The sequence below is a fragment of the Pelmatolapia mariae genome, linkage group LG14, assembly GCF_036321145.2.
Source record: "Pelmatolapia mariae isolate MD_Pm_ZW linkage group LG14, Pm_UMD_F_2, whole genome shotgun sequence".
NCBI classification, from domain to species: Eukaryota; Metazoa; Chordata; class Actinopteri; order Cichliformes; family Cichlidae; genus Pelmatolapia; species Pelmatolapia mariae.
The window spans coordinates 15273691-15290333 of record NC_086239.1 but is presented as its reverse complement, the minus strand read 5'-3'; the positions used below and the strand labels follow the sequence as shown (position 1 = coordinate 15290333).

The 16643-nt window shown below is 40.1% G+C and overlaps 1 protein-coding gene across 4 annotated transcripts in view; it reads left to right on the top strand.

Annotated features, from left to right (window-relative positions):
- The first annotated feature begins 117 nt into the window (after positions 1–117).
- Positions 118–16643, top strand: part of igsf5b (immunoglobulin superfamily, member 5b) — a 36014-nt gene continuing 19488 nt past the window's right edge. For all 4 annotated transcript variants that reach the window (XM_063494346.1, XM_063494345.1, XM_063494347.1 and 1 more), the window contains exons 1-5: positions 118–267; positions 1247–1342; positions 4666–4974; positions 9196–9323; positions 11457–11622. In XM_063494346.1, coding sequence (XP_063350416.1) covers positions 1294–1342; positions 4666–4974; positions 9196–9323; positions 11457–11622 — 652 coding nt within the window. In that variant the 5' untranslated portion in view covers positions 118–267; positions 1247–1293. The remainder of the gene's footprint in view (positions 268–1246; positions 1343–4665; positions 4975–9195; positions 9324–11456; positions 11623–16643) is intronic.

Genomic DNA, 16643 nt, shown 5'->3' with positions numbered 1-16643 from the left:
ACATCATCCTTTAAATTCAATAATTTGAAAAGGGAGGGACTCTGTAAGGCCCCCTGATCTGAGGAATTACAATGGGCAATATTTGCAGCCTCTCCCACACTGTGTATTTACGTATGTGTGTGTGCAGCATGGGCCAAAGTTCCCACTGAATTTGGTAATATTTAACGGGACAGTTTGGGGTGACATGGCTGAGCACCACGCATGAGGCGGAAATAGAAAACATCGATGACATTGTTTGCTTCTCATACACAGAAACTCCAGATCAAGGTGAGTGAAATATTACACAGCTGGATTTTTTGAAAATGCTGCTTTTGATTGTTTGAGAAAGGAATGGTTAGGAGGCATATGCAGTTCATCGAGTAACTCACACTGTACCTAAGGGGTAAGATGGTGTTTATTCTGAGCGTGTAGCGATCGCTGCACCTGTGTTAAAGAGAGCACAGAGCTTTATCACAGGTTTATTCAGACTTAATTTACAGTTTGTGTAACTCGGGTAGGCTCTGTTTGCATTGATGCCTTTCAATTTAAATAAATTCCGAGTTAATTTTTTTAAAAAGTGTAAATTCACAGGGTTTGAATCTAACAAACAGACATTTTGTCACATTTTTCTTTTCATCATTTTTTGTGTTGGAGTTCTAAAATTAACACAGAACGTACAGACAGTGGAGGCAGATCAGAGCGTTAACAATAAGGAGGAATCTGGCAGTAAACTGAATGTATTTAATTTCTGACCTCAATATTTAACTGTGAAAGGTTCAGGCATTGCTGAAAGGAGTTAATAGAATTCGTATTAATATTACTAATAATGCTGTCATGGTTTACTTTTCTAAGAACCATGGCGTTATTTACAAAATGTCTCTGCCAAGCTATCTAGTAGAGAATCTGAGATATTTTTAAAGCATGAAGAAAGTATTTGTCCTGCTCCTGGCATGAGAGGAAAAGCCAAATGACCCTCAAAGTTGTGAGGATTCAACCTCTTAAAACAATGAATATATTTGCAAAATTCTGTACGTATCTATCAAGGAGGCATTAAAATATTTACAACAGATGGCAACAGAAAGCTTTAGAAGTTGCATGATCATCAGAATAATGAGGGTTAATATGCTGGGAACCACGAATGAATGATAAATGTTTTGATATTCCTCTGTGATCAAAAATGAACCATCGTGATAGCCGTCATGGTTAAAAACATGCAATTATGATTGACCATGCATCCAGGGGAATAACAGTATCACTGTTGTTTCAGGATCGTTCTGCTTTGAATAATGGACTGACTGGACTGACTGATCAGTCATGGACACTTTCCCTCTGTTAGTGCTTCTACTGTCATGGAGGACTGAAGGTGAGAGTTCAGCTGAAAACAAGCACAGTTTGTTTGTCTGGGGATGTGACACAGAGACCAGTAATGTGCTCGAATTAACAACTTCATTCATTGCTGTGCTGTGCTTGTTAGCAGCATCCGTCAGATTTAAACCACAGACAATAATTAGAGGGCCTAATGATCTATCTTCACTTTGTAATTAATTTTCTTAAGAATGGCTGCCTATCTAGTTAACAATTAGATGTACCCAGTGGTCAGGGGACTTCAGAGTCACTAGTTCATGGTCCCAACAGGAGGAAGCAGAAATTATGCTCATTAGTTTGACATTCTCTCATAACAATGAAAAGAAACTGCTCTATAGGCTGGCCTAGATATTTCTCAGACCTAATTTCCTAAATGGATGCATAATTCACAACTCGGCACACAGGCTGTAGAAGGTGCAGTTAGCTCACCACAAACAAGTTATACATCACCCCGGGCACTGTGCCATAAACGTCACGTTTCGAGGTTCGCCATTAATATTAATTCCTATTTTCTTTTACCTCTCAGCTTCAGAAAGCCACAAAACATGCTGGAATTCAACTGTGTTTTTATTTGCATCTTTGTTTCTGTGTCTGCGTGATTTTTTTTTGTAGAAAGATGAAAAACGCACCCTAACATTTGTTCATCTTGAATGTGTTCATCTATTTTAGTCCCAGTTATCTCATCGTTGTTGGTTTTTATATGTAGTTACTGTTAAAATGTTTTACTCCAGTATTTTCTTATTGTGAGTCCCAATGGACCGGACCTCATTCCCTGACAAACAATGAAATATTTTGGCTACATCTTTATTAGCACAAGACCCTCTTCTTCTTTGGTGAATGCCCCAAACGTTTCTCACTGGTCCAATAATGTGTTAAAAAACCCCAGAAACTGTCTTCTGAGGTGAAAGCTCAATTATTTTTGGAGGGTAATGTCTGACTTTTATAACTATCCCACTGACACAGAAACCATCCAAAACCCCTCTTCCTTTAACCATATCTTTTCAGTGTCCCTCTTTCTTCCTAACTCAGTGTATCTATATCTATTTTGTCCACTGTTTACATGTCGAGATGTGGACTGTCAAACGTATTAATAAGAAGAATTTGCCAAAGTGACAAACAAAATCAGGGAGTTGTTGTCTCTTACTGTCTCGCACTCATTCTCTTTACATGTTACATTTTTTAGCAATTTTAACTTCTTGAATCGGTACTTTATCATGGTGGAGGGGTTTGTGTGTCCCAGGAATCTCAGGGGCTATTTTATCATGGGTCTTTTGCCCCCTGGTAGCGTCTCCAATGGCAAATTGGTTCCTGGGTGAGGGACCAGAAAAAGAGTGATTCAAAAGACCCCTATGAGTGAAAAATCTAGGGAAGAGTTCACCCTGCCTGGGATAGGACTACTGAGACTAATGATTGGGACATCGAACGTCAGCTCTCTGGTGGAGAAGGAGCCTGAGTTAGTGCGTGTGGTTGAGAAGTACCAGGTAGATATAGTCGGGCTCACCTTAATGCACAGCTTGGGCTCTGGAACTAGTCTCCTGGAGTTGCCCGTGGTGAGAGGCGGTAGGCTGGGGTGGGTATTGTAGTATCCCCCTGGCTTGCTCTCACCTCCAGCTGAGCTTCGACAGCATTCCCAGGGACACTGGGGACACATGGAGTCCAAATGCACCATGTTCAGCAGCTCAATTGCTGAAGATGCTGCGCTGAGCTGTGATCGCAAGGTGTTTGGTGCCTGTCGTGGTGGTAACCTCCAATCAGATGGTGGGGGTGAAGGGAGCCATCAGGCTGAAGAAGTAGGCCAATCGCCTTGGCTGCCCTGTGTCACTGAAATGTTCACGATTTTTATGGACAGAATTTCTATGCATAGCCAAGTAGTGGCAGGCTTCCACTTGGGCAGTCTCAGAATCTCCTCTCTGCTTTTTGCAGATGATGTGGTTCTGTTGGCTTTATCAGGTGGTGGCCTTCAGCAGTTCACAGCTGAGTGTGAAGGGGAGGGAATGAGAATCAGCAATTCCAGCTCTGGGTCAGAGACGAGTTCCTGCCCCAAGTGGAAGAGTTTAAGTATCTCGGGATCTTGTTCATGAGTGAGGAGAGAAGGGAGCAGGTGATCGACAGACGGATTGGTGCTGTGGCTTCAATGATGCGGACGTTGTACTGGTCCGTTGTGGTGAAGAGAGCTGAGCGTAAAAGCGAAGTTCTCGATTTACCCGTCGATCTACGTCCCTACCCTTACCTACTGTATGGTCATGAGCTTTCTGTAGCGACCAAAAGAACAAGATTGCGGATACATCAGAGCAGGCAAAGTTTTTGCCAATCTTTTATTGTCCAGTTTTTGTATGCCGATATGAATTGTGGCCTCAGTTTTCTGTTCATAGCTAACATTTTGTCTTCTCCAGACCAATCTTTGTAAACCTAGAGATACTTGTGTGGGAAAGTCCCAGCTGATAATCAGTTTCTGAAATACCCAAACCAGCTTTTCTAGCACCAACAACAATCCCACATTCAAGGTCACTTAAAGCAACTTTCCTCCATATTTTGATGCTCAGTTTGAACTTCAACAGGTCATCTTGACCATGTCTGCATGTCTAAATGCTTTGAGATGCTGCTGGTTAGACATTACAGTTAATACATTGAAAAGCACAAGTGTCAAAAAACATAACAATTTCTTTGAAATCATTGTATAATTTTGAGTCACACTTGATTTTGTTCTTCAGACAACCTGAATGGACACATTTCTGGTTATTTTGTTTATTTTTTTAATGTTTTAATGTCTTCATCTTGAACTTGTGTTTATCCCCTGAATAAGAAACATCATTTTTTTAGCTGACTAATTCATGACACCATTTTAAATAATGAAATACCAGTGGGTGATCATGCTGTATGTGAACACTGGTTTTGAAGCAGCCAATATGCATCAGGCAAAAAAAGTAAAGCGATTTCTTGGATTACATGATACACAGTGTGCGATGCTTTAGATATTTTGGCAGACAATTTTTCTTGCTCTTGGACTGAGTGAAGCTACTTGCTCCCCCATGAATTTAGCCCTTATGTTAAGCTATGCTACACGGCTGCTTGCTGTTTGAGTACGATAGATTTTCTCATGTAACTCTCAGCAAGACAGCCAGTAAGTTTGTTTCCCAAAATGTTCAAATATTTCTTTAAAAGTACTTCAGCAGTGGTAAGAAGTGTTGCTCTGGGGATTTGTTTTGTTTGACTTATCTCAAAGATAATTTCAGACAGATTTCTAGATCAAACTTGATGTAAAATAAACTTACAGACAATGTTTTGTTTATGCTGTTTTTTGTTTTGTTTTGTTTTTTGCAGTTGAAGCTCAAATAAAACTATTTCCAGAAAACCTGACGGTCCTGAGAGGGGAAAAGGCCAGATTTACCTGCACTCCTTCTAACAGCCAGTGGACTGCTATGATTTGGCTGCTGAATGGTGAGGTAGCACTCACTATCTCTAATGAACATGGTGTCCTGCAATCCCCCAACACGAATCTGAATCTGATGGCTGAAAAAAAGAAAGATGGATGGATGCTTGTCCTGAATAACACAGAGAGACACGACCAGGGAGAGGTGACCTGTGATCTCCAGGGCGTTGATAGGAAAACAGCGAGGCTGTTTGTACAAGGTCTGTACATTCGTGTGTGTGTGTGCGTACGTTTGTCTGTGGGAGAGTCAGCAGAAAAACTATGTAGGTGCATTTATGGATGCATGCATGCATCTTAGTGTATGTGTGTGTTACCTAGATTCACTGAAGCAAGATAGTAGCAAGGTAGGGTTTTTTTTTTCCATTGCAGAGAATTTCAAAGGCTTTTGTGAAGCCATTTTCCCTCAAGGATACTCAGTTTCTTGTGAACTAGAGTCTGCAAGTACTCACACACACATACGAAGCAGATGGTGAAGGCTTTTAAAAACATTTGCCTCAAAAACAACAGCAAAAGAATTTTGCCTTCCAACTTTTTTTTGGTTTAGTTTGCTTTGAAATGGGAGACGATTGCACGTTTTCACTTTACCGTAAAAGCAGCTGAACAAGCGCCCAAGAGATCAATAGCAAGGGTGGGGAATCATTAGGGCCAACGTGGTGGAGTGAAGTTGCTCAGGCATGTTTGATGGTCTCTGCATTACTCTGTGTTAATGGCAGCGTGGGCGGTGTCGGGGATATGAACTGATTGGCCCCCAGATATAAATACAAGATGGAAATGCTTGGACACTCCATGCCAATCAGAACAGGCAGCAGCAGCGCAGGATTTACAGGCTGCAGCTACAACCAATCTCATCTCCTCTTCATCCCTCATTTACTGTATACTGTATGGCATAGCATACATCCACAGCATGGATGTATACCATGCCAGAGCGAGGCATGTTTGCTGAGAACTTTAGATTTAGGACAAGGCAAGCATCAGTAATTTTTGTAGATCAAAAAACTACAAATAAAACTGCACAGAAAGCAGTTTTATTTCTGGAAATGAATGATGATTAGATAGATTTAATGGATGGATGGATGATTATTTTCTATCGAAATAACTATAAATTAAAGATCAAAATCAGTCACAGTACTATCAAGCTGCTGAAAGGATCAAATCAATTAGGGTGACATCAACTTACATCACTGCACAGCACCCACTATCTTTTCATTTCCATTCCCTGCATTGTCTCTAACTGTTGCAATGCAGGGATCTAGTGAAGCACAATAAATATACATTTGAGTGATTAAATATCTCTTTACACTGAATGGGAGTCTATTAATTAAAAAAAGCTGAGACTTTTTAACTTGCAGGCTTCTTTTTGTTCCCAACATGATGGTAAGGAGGCAAAAGGCTTGGCAGGCCTGGGTGTGGTGATGACAGAGACGGTGTAAAGCTTGTGATTTTAACAGTAGTTCTGATACCCCAGAAAGCCGATTCTGTTATTCTGGATGTTGCGTTTTCAGTGGGAGAAACAGTTCATCACTCAGTGATACTGAGACTGCATGAGTAATGAAACATTTCTCCTGCTGAAAACACAACGTCAAGAAGAACAGAATCAACTGTGTGGTATTTCCTTACCTGGATGATTAAGCATGCATCAAGGTAGTCCTGATGGAGTTGTCATTTTATTTGGAAAAGTACTGCAGTATCAACCAAAATGTTTTCAAGTGGGATTTTCTTTTTACCATTTACCTTGGGAAAAATACATCTAGCAAGTTACTGTAATTTTTAGCCAGACCAATCACAAACATTTTAACGTCTACACAAATGGGCTATAAGGCTGTTTGTAGAAGGGGCTTTTTTTCCCCTTTTAGATGAATGGAAGATTGCAGAGGACACTATATTTGTTCTCACCCCAGATTTAAATAAATATGTATTGTAAGGCCATAAATAGTGCAAACTATTTCAGTGACACGACCCAAATCTCAGTTTTCGAGAACCAGAGCACATGAGAGCTACAAATACTACCCAGTGAGTATTAACTTTAACAGTTACTAGAGTCGCATCCGGGTGCTTAAAACAGAAAGTTCTTCTATAATAATGCTGGTATTTTAAAGTTATTGTTAATCTCTGGCTTCGCTTGAGGTTTTTTTTCCTGTTTAAAAGCCATTTTTCATTCCCACGGTCTTCTGATAGTTGGTGGTTCCTCTGTATTATTGTAGGGTCTTTACCCTACAATAGAAAGCACATCGAGGCAACTGATAATGTCATTTGGCACTTTATGAATAAAGTTATGTCTTATTTAAAAGGCAACAAATTGAAGCTTCACATTTTATTTGAAATCTTTGCATTCACTTTGATGGAATGGCCATATATGTACGGCGACCCAATTCCCCAGGCAGCTAACAGCTGGACAGATGTCTTCTGGTTGTTGGAGTGTGATAGGATAATGAGTGTGTCTGACATGTCCAGTTTGTACCCTGCCTTTTGCCCAGTGACAGGATGGATCTTTTTATCCAAAATTCAAGCGTTTTGAAGTATTTGTTAGCTTGATGTGTTACCAGAAATTTGGATATTGCTAAGTCTACAACCAGAGTTCAAATTGGCAACTGTTGTAATGGTCGTAATGTTTCATTTGAGGCTTCAGTGGTCCCTCTGAGCTGCTGATGTCACAATTTTAGCTCACATGGAAGTAGCTTGCATCAAACAAAATGGCAACTCAGGGAATTCTTCAATACATGCTTCAGTTTATTTGCATCTAAACTGCGTGCACTTGAACTGAGAGCACAGCTAAAAAAAGAACTAAAAACCCCCCAACATCTCTGCACAATGCGACAGGAAACAAAACCAATGACCCAATGCCTCCAATATATTATGGAGAGAGCCCCCATTGCTGCCAGTGCCACAAATCCCCACTGACATATGCAGCCATTAACAGCAGTGTGTGGTGAATCAGGCCCTCCAGTCTGGATGCAGAGGATCACTAGGGCCTGACATAACCTTTGAATTAATTGTGCATCCCGGCACGCCCAGTTAACAGTCAGCAACTCTGCATGTGATTTGTGTGCTGTGGCCTCAAAAGTACGGCTGGAAGAGAGACGCAGACTTACAGCGAAGCTGCTTGATTCTGTTTTTCCCCCCTTATCTTCCACTCTCAAATTGTCCCAAATGAAGATGATGTAAATATAACTACACCCTCTCCCTGCTCTTTCTGTGCTTAGTTCTTATGCTTGGTAAATCACAAATGCAGCGCATCTACGCAAACCCTTCACTCAAGCAACTTAGTGTGGTTGCATGCGCTGTTGACTACGAACGGGGACTGAAGTGAAGGCGAGGCTGTAGAAAAGGAGACATGATAAATCAGAGAAGATAGAAAATGCTTGTGGTAATTGGTCTGTAGAGGCGTAGCAGATATTCTCATTGGAGTAAGCTTATAAACACCCATAGAGTGTGTACTGTTCATTTAAGACAAATTGCACAGGCACGCTTCAAATCTGCGCGTAGACACATACAAATGATAAAAAGCTTCCTTTAAAACAGCAATTTAGTCTCCCGAGGATCCCTGCTGAAAAATCACTAAAATTACATTTAGCTGAGAGCTCCCTGCTTCACACTACCAGTCTCCCTACAGTGATTAACAAACCATATGAAACCTTATTTCAGGGATCACGTAGGGTGGGGCTTTGTGTGCCGATGCCTTTCTTTTTCTGTTCGGTTGTATCAGTCAGCCACGATCGCCGGAAGCTGCTCATCAATCAGTACAAATGAGTCTGCTGGTTACCTGCTAACCTTTAGTTGGTGGTGCTGAGATTGTGTAAAAGCGGAACTCCACCATCAGAACGGGTGGTTCAAAGAACAGGAGTGCATATGGTGCTCATGCCACCAAATCAGGCATCAAATAAAAGCTCCTAGAGGAAAGGGACAGCCAATAATGTGTATAAAATATGTGAGGATTTGAACCTAAATCAACACAGACATGCCATTCGCTCAGACAAAGCACCCAAGTTCCTGCAATTATCTTTCTGTCTGTAGCAATTGTGTGTTGCCTCCACCACCTTTCATTCTGCCTGACAACAGACTTCACATATGAGATACTGTATCTCCCGGGGCTTTAAGTGGCTTATTTGGCTGGCAGGGAAGGAGATGAAGGGGAAAGAAAAGGAGAAGCATTCGTCAGGCAATTGAGAATTGGAGACATGTGATCAATCACCTAGTACGAATGAAATCCATCTTTTGTAAGTGAACAGCCCAGCTGAAGAGGTGATAGCAGAGACGCGTGCATCCAAATTGAAGGATTTCTGAGGAGACTGATGACGGCGTTGAGTGATTCCTACCCACTCACTTACATCCATACATAAGGACATCTACTAAACGTATTTGAAACACAAATAAGGCAAAGAGTACATCATTCAGATTTGTGACTGACTGTTTTCTTATTTCAGAAAAGGGCAGTGTGAAAATCCTTGGGAATAACAGGTTGGCTTTTCAGCAAGATTCAGTCCTGTTTGAATGTGAAGCAGCAGGATGGTACCCTGAGCCTGTTCTGAAATGGGAGGTGAATAATAAAGAGGTAAATACACAAAATCAATCAGACAAGATCATCACTATCTTATCAAACACCGGAACTAAAACTTGTTTTTCTTACTATTCAGCCTGCAGTATATCCTGCTATACCCTCAGGCAGTGCAGCCAGTATATCTGGTACTATAAAGGGACTGTTAAGTACTTTATTCTATTTCTTGAGTAATAAAATCGTAGCTACTACATTAACCCTCTGAGGTCTAAGTTATCATTGGTGATGACCGTAACCAGAACTCCAGGCAATCAGAAAGAACAAAGGAAATAAACAAATATTCCCATTTTCCCCCAAAAAGTCTGTTTTGGCTGTCTCTAAAATATAAAGACTTAAATTCGGGTAGGTTTACGTCACTAATAAACATCACAAACAAATAGTGCCTCAATCAAGAATTTCAAAAGGGGCAAATTAATTCAAAGAAACTTATCAGATTAGATTTCTTCTGTAAAATCCTTCGCAGTCAGTGACTTCCTGAAATGTTTGACCCATAAACATCTGCAGACTTGTGCACGAGACCAGATAATGGACTCAATCAAGGATATTCCCCTCTTTCACCTTAAAAAGCTCTACAGCGTGTCTTTAGGAAGTGCTGACTGATGAAATGTTGTGCAGTGAGTTCTGATGCATTTGGTTGAACCCGACAACACAAATGCTGTTAGATACATCTGCCCTCATCCTGTTGCTTTTGTCTGCAGTGAATAAATCAATAAATGCCAAGCCACACCACAGCCATCCCTGTGTTTGACTGATCAGACACTATGTGATTACATTTTCTAGTCTATAAAAGGAATCACACTCCTTGGCCTACCAGGTTATTTGCCATTTTCTAGTTTTTCAACTGATGATTCTTGCAAACCAAACTTACAGACTGAGATCTGAATTCCAGCTTACGGATCCTCTGACTTTCCAGTTGGAAAGATGCGCATGCTCTGAATGAACAGAAATGTGGGAACAATAAGGAGGACTTGTGATTAACTTCTTGAATTTTCAATTTATTTACCCCTGTGTTTCCTGTATGCTGTTGTCAAGTTGTTTATATTCTGTCATTTTGATAGTCGTTTGTCTCTGGTGCTGTGTTTTTGTCTGACGTCCCCATGTCTTGTTATCTGATTTAGTTTCAGCTGTGTCTCCCAGGTGTCTCACTCTGCCCCATTCACCCCTCTGTGTATTTATAGTCTCTGTCTCCCTTTTTCTGATCACCTTTGCTCCTAGCCTTGTTGTGCTTCTTTGGATTTAGCAGTTTCTTTTCTGTTTTAGAGTTTTATGGACTTATACTCCAGCTGAATAAAGGTTGTTTTTGTTTTTTGTCAAGTTCTGCCTTTGAAGTCCACATTTAGGTCCTTTTCTACACAACATGTCACCGTAAGAGGCCAGAGGCTTTGGCAATGAGTATAGCAGCAGTATATCTGGAAAAGAAAATGGCCTGGAATGAAGTGTCATGGGGTGATAAATGAATAACAATGTGGGAAATGTAAAGTGTGAGCATGCAATAGCATTTTACACACTTGGTGTAGTAAAATGTGGCCTCGAAATCTATATCTATATTTTCTATACATGAGCACTCAGCAAGGCCAAGGTCAAATGCTTAGCCAATATAGGTTTCCATGTCCCCCAATGCCTAGTATATTTTTGTAAACTTTGAAGATGATCCATAAAACATTCTGGGTAATATAGTATGTTTTTATTGATTTTAACATTTGGTGTGACCTTGACCCAATTTTCACCAAAAATCTATTAGCTTGAGCTGTTACTGATGTCTATCATTGTACAAAATTTAAAAACGATATCTGAAACCCTACATCTGAAAAAACATAAATCCAAACAGACAGACAAACTAAACTAATTACACACTCCCTCCATTAAGGGGGGGATGAGGCAGTGCAGTTGCCTCCTCTGATGACAAATCTGAGACACACTGGTCACCTTCCAACTGCTCAGTTTCTCCAGTTTATTCTGAAGTGGGCACAAATCTGTCTATACAGCACACATTCACTGGTGAAATGTCCCTTAAAACAGGTTATATTCAGGGTGCTTACTGAACAAACAAGACTGTAAACATTAAAATTAATAATCATGTTAAGCTGTAAATAATAATGGTCCTCTCTGTCTCGGGGGAACGGTGCGGAGGTGAGTCCAAGTGAATACAACATCAGCAGTGAAGAGTCGAAGGAGAGCCTCTTCACCTTGACCAGCAACCTCAGTGTGCTGGCAGCAAAAAGTTCTCACGTGGACTGTCTGGCCTCTGTTTCTGCCCTCCCCCAACCACTGAAGAGCACAATCAGTCTAAAAGTGGGTGAGTTACATTAAATAACACACACACACACACACACACACACACACACACACACACACACACACACACACACAGCAGATATTCTGAAAATATTCTGGGTTTTTTTTCATTTGAGATTGTTGAGTTTAGACATTTAAAATATTAATTCCACTCTTCCAGTGATGTAAAGAATATGAGCTTTCAACATTCATTCAGATGTGTTCTAGCTCTAGATTTTCTTTTGCTATTAGACATGTTTCTCTTATGTACATTTTCAAGCCTTTCAGCTAGTTTCCAGATTCTTCTGTGTGAATTTCAGTTCTGCACTTTGGCTGTCAGGTGAATGATTTAGCGTATTTCGTAGTTTTTTTTTGTTTTCAGTAATTATAAAAATTCAACTCAAACCATTCACACTGCATTTTCTACAGGAAATGCATTCTCTAGTTTTATATACCGGTTTCAGTTACTGTTGTTGATATGTTAACAGTTAGAATAAGTTCAAATTCTATTAAAAATAATAACATCAATATGTTATATTAAGAACACTTACTGGACTTGTGGAAGTATTTTGAGAACTGTGAGGGACCCTTACAAACATTTGAAAGAAACAAATCTTTAATCATAGATGGAGACTCATGCAAAAATATTAATGAGTTTTTAAAATTTGATTTCTGTCATGATGTGCTGTAGCAGGCAGGTTGTAGGACCCAAACACACACGACTCGTAAGCGGAATGAAACTTAAAGCGGCAGCTTTTATTGCTGGAAAAACTTTTCATAAGAAATAAACTTCACAAAATACAAACCAAAACATCAAAACTGAAAACTAGAAACTAAACTGGACTCAAGAAACTAAAAACTAAGAAACAACAACTAGGAAAACAAATTGGGAACTATGAACTAGAATTAAGTCAGGAACACGAAGGGAAAAAACACCCAGCCCACTGAGAACTAAAGAAACCCCCAAAACATGAACAACAATAATCAAGGAACTCATTTACATTGACTGGAACACCAATACTGGGTCGCAGATAGTTTCAGTTTCTCTGTTAGTCAGTTTCTTTTGGTCTGACACAACAACAGCACAGACATTTAAGTTTTTGGAAGAAGCCCTTTTTCTTATTTTTCTTCTTGATCTCAAGGTGTTCAGACTTCATACTGGATTCAGTTTCAGCAAAAGGTTCCTCACAGGGAACATCAGGTACTGGGACACTTTCCGAAAGAGATTCTTCAGCTGGTGGAACATTGATCATTGAGAGACTGTCAGTAGGAGGTTCTTCATTTGAAAGAACATCAGATATTTGCAGATTTTCAAATGGAGGTCCTTCACTGGGAAGACTATCAGACATTCTCAGACTTTCAAATGGAAGTTCTTCATTTGGAAGAACATCAGGAAGACTTGAATGGGGCTCGAAGATTTTGGATATGTGGATCTTGGCTACATCAGCAATCATCTTCAGCAACCCTGGTGCAAAGTTTGCTATGTTTTTATATAGAATTTCATGAGGATATTTCTGTCTGATCTCCGTCAGGATAGTCTGGACCATAACGTCTCGGATGGGTGAAGATGGCCTGGCTTTCCATCACTGTGAGATTTTTGGAGACACGATCCAAAGTGGCCTTGGTGACACTCGTGGAGAGTATGCTTAAACTCTGGGAGGCCATGTTTAAGAGGGGTCGAGGAGGAAGCTCCCAGAAGCCCTGCAGGATACGGGGACCGACCTCTGTCACCACTTCCTGTGCGATGAGCAGTTTGGTGCTTTGTGGTTCCTGCTGCTTCTCTTTCAGGATTTGAATGTAATCCTTCACCGCGCTGAGGAGTTTAGGTGTCCTGTAGGATAACAATGTAAGAATGATCTTTTAAACATATTTAAAGCATCACATAAATATTGAAACACTGTAGCTGAACTGTTAATAACTGTATGTCAGATGTGACTCACTGAAAATGAGGAGGTATGGCCTCTGGAATTTTAAGGAGCATTCTGGCTTGAAACTCCACGTCCCTCATTTTGTTGATGACATTCACTGCCCATACCTGAAACAGAAAACACATTTACAGTGCAGTTTTGTTTAGAGGTTATGTGAACATAATGAAAAAAGAAATCTCCAAATTACTTCAAGTCTCGTGAGTTTTCTAGTCTTACCAGCTTCAGAAGAGGTTTGGCTTCCTCATCTTCAAAATATTCTAATTCAAACTCCCAAAGTCTTCAAAAGAAAACAAAACAGAGGTTTTCTCTCAGCATTTACACTTCATCCCAAACAGACTTTCAGGTGTCACAGCTCTCTGCTTGCTTTTCTCCACCAAAAGATCTCTCAGATCTTCAGCAGTGATGTTTGGTGGAATTAGATTTTCCTGCTGAAGTCTGAGAAACTCCATCGTCATTGCAATCTAAAAATAAAAGGAGACATTTAATCACCACCACTCTCAGGTCCTCAGAAATTACCTGATATTTTTTCTGTCAGTTTTGGTTTGCATGGATCTGGGTCTCACCTGAGCCATGTAGCTGGGAAGATGCCAGCAGATCTTTACAGCTGTGTCATAAATGGGTGTGTTGAACAACACCTGTCAAAGAAATAGCAAATTACTCACTGTTACTTAAAATGATTTTTGATTTGTCAACTTTTAAAACTACATTAAACTACATTCTTTAAATTGTTGAAATGCAGTATAAACAAAAACTGTCACATACCCTGATGGGTTTGTAGATTCCTTGACTTGCTTCCATTTAGATGTTATAGTCGTATCGCAGTCGGGAACAAAAACTGTCAAATACTCTCCAACGATGGCGTAAGGTAAGATCTTGATCTGAAAATGCTCTGAACACGATGGTTTTGCTTGCACAGATGAGCTGTTCTTATCTGGTCTTTAAGTCTGACGTCATTAGCCGTGTCTGGGCCCAAACTCCGCTAAGTCAAAGATCACTGCATCACTGAGAGTTGATAAACTGTCTAAATTCTTTCTTCTGTAATAAAATGATCAATGCGGCTGCTCTACCAGGTGTAACAATTAGGTTTAACATCCAGGCATCTAAGAAAACAGAATTTATGAAACTTAACAGAGTTAGACGTTAGCAGGGAGTTAGCTCGCTAGCTTCCATCTAAATATAATATACCATGTTCTGACTGAGGGATTTCTGAAAAAAATTAAGATGTACAGCTCTGCTTTGTCTTCAGACATAAAAGAAGACAGAAAACTAAACAGCAGTGACGTTTTGTAGGGTTACTGAAGTTTGGCTAGCTGATATATGATGTGCTATGTGGTGGCTAGCGACACAGCTATGTTAGCATAATATAAACACAGTGAAGCTGGACGATGAACGCTAACTTTTTTCCACTTGATAAAAGTTAACGTGAGGGTTCCCGGTGGTTAGGGACAAATACAAGAGAGGGCTGTAGTTACATCATAAGGTTTTAAAAACTGAGCTTTAAAATGAATAGCAGTAATAAAAACTGAGTAGGCTGACAGTGATCACTGATTGTTTTTAGGGGCTTGTTGAGATTAAATCGAACAAGATACAAAGCATTAAAACATGCTAAAAACACAACAGCCTTAATAAACGCAGAGTAGTTTGGGCCCGGAAGCAGGATTCATCACGTCATTGCTTAAAGACCGGATAGTCTGATGGTGATTTAAGAATGTACAATTTTAGAAGGGTCACCATGGAAGCTCTTGATGTGTTTCGTGTTATTAAATGAAAAGAAAACACTTTATGTATTTTGCACTACATTACACTACACTTTATTTATCGTATAAGTAAATAAAGTGTAGGTTAGGTCGCTCAGTAAAAAGATGCATACAAACTGATGAATCAGAAAAGATAGGAAGTCAACCTACATGCCTTTTCATATTATATGCCTGCTTACCTCCTTTTTCTTGCAGTAGATGGGAACCTATGCAGTGAAGCAATGGCTTACAACACAGTGGACTGTGGAGGGGACTAATGCATACATTTGAAGCCTGACAGAAGCTGGTAAAAACACAGCTTTGGTCATTTGGATAAACTGGCCCTTTAAACAGCCCAGAGGAAGAGATCTTTGCGTAATAAGTAGAGCATAAAGCCCCAAGCACAACAATAATTATAATAATGATAATAATAATAATAATAATAATAATAACAATAATAATAATAGCCCCCAAAAATAAATCATTAATTACTAGGATGCCTACTGACATGTTTTCTTAGTTACTGATATTTAGAGAGGCCACTCTCGTCATGGTTCACAGGAGCTAAGGATGCTACATTAGAGTCTGTCTCCTGTCTCTGGACTGGTTGTTTGCTGCTCTATGAGTTTGGCAGGAGGAGGTGAACCCACAGCTGGGAGGATCAGATTCAATATTTTTTATTTTTTTATTTTTTTTTTTTGCCTGTCCCGTTTGGCTCTTTTGCCATCAGAATTGTTGTCTAAAGGCGAAGAAAGATGCCCAACGGATTTACTTTACCAAATGGACCATCCCAGCCTTGCCGTAATGGTCCATTTGATTCACCTTTTATTATTTATTTTATTTTCATTTGCTGAATCCGGGACAGACTTGATTGGGGGAAAGAAAGGGGAGAAAGAAAGAGGGAAAGAAAAACAACTGAGAAGAGGGAGGGGGAAAATGGGCAAAAAACAAAAACCAACAAAATAAGCAGACAAAAAATACATATATCGATCACCTGGATCACCTGTTGAGAAAGAAAAAAGAAAACAAGCAGAAGAAAAGGAGAGCAACATAATAAACAACATCACAATGATATATGGGAATATGACAGTAAATACTAAATATTAAACATTATTGTGCAGCACGTAAGATCGACAGCGCACAGTGTGCTTTGAGGTAGGAGCCAAAAAGGGTGTAGTTTGTGTGTGTGAGCACCCGTGTGTACACCTGTGAGCATGAACGCGCTTGTTTTTAAAAGGTTCCTTCATGTAATGATCTGCTAGAGGGTGTGGGGAGCCATAGCCCCGTCCTCCAGGGCATGAAGCAGGTATGGAGGAGATCAAAACTCCAGACATCCAGAGGCCCCCAGAACACAAGAAACCAAGGAAGACCAACGGAGG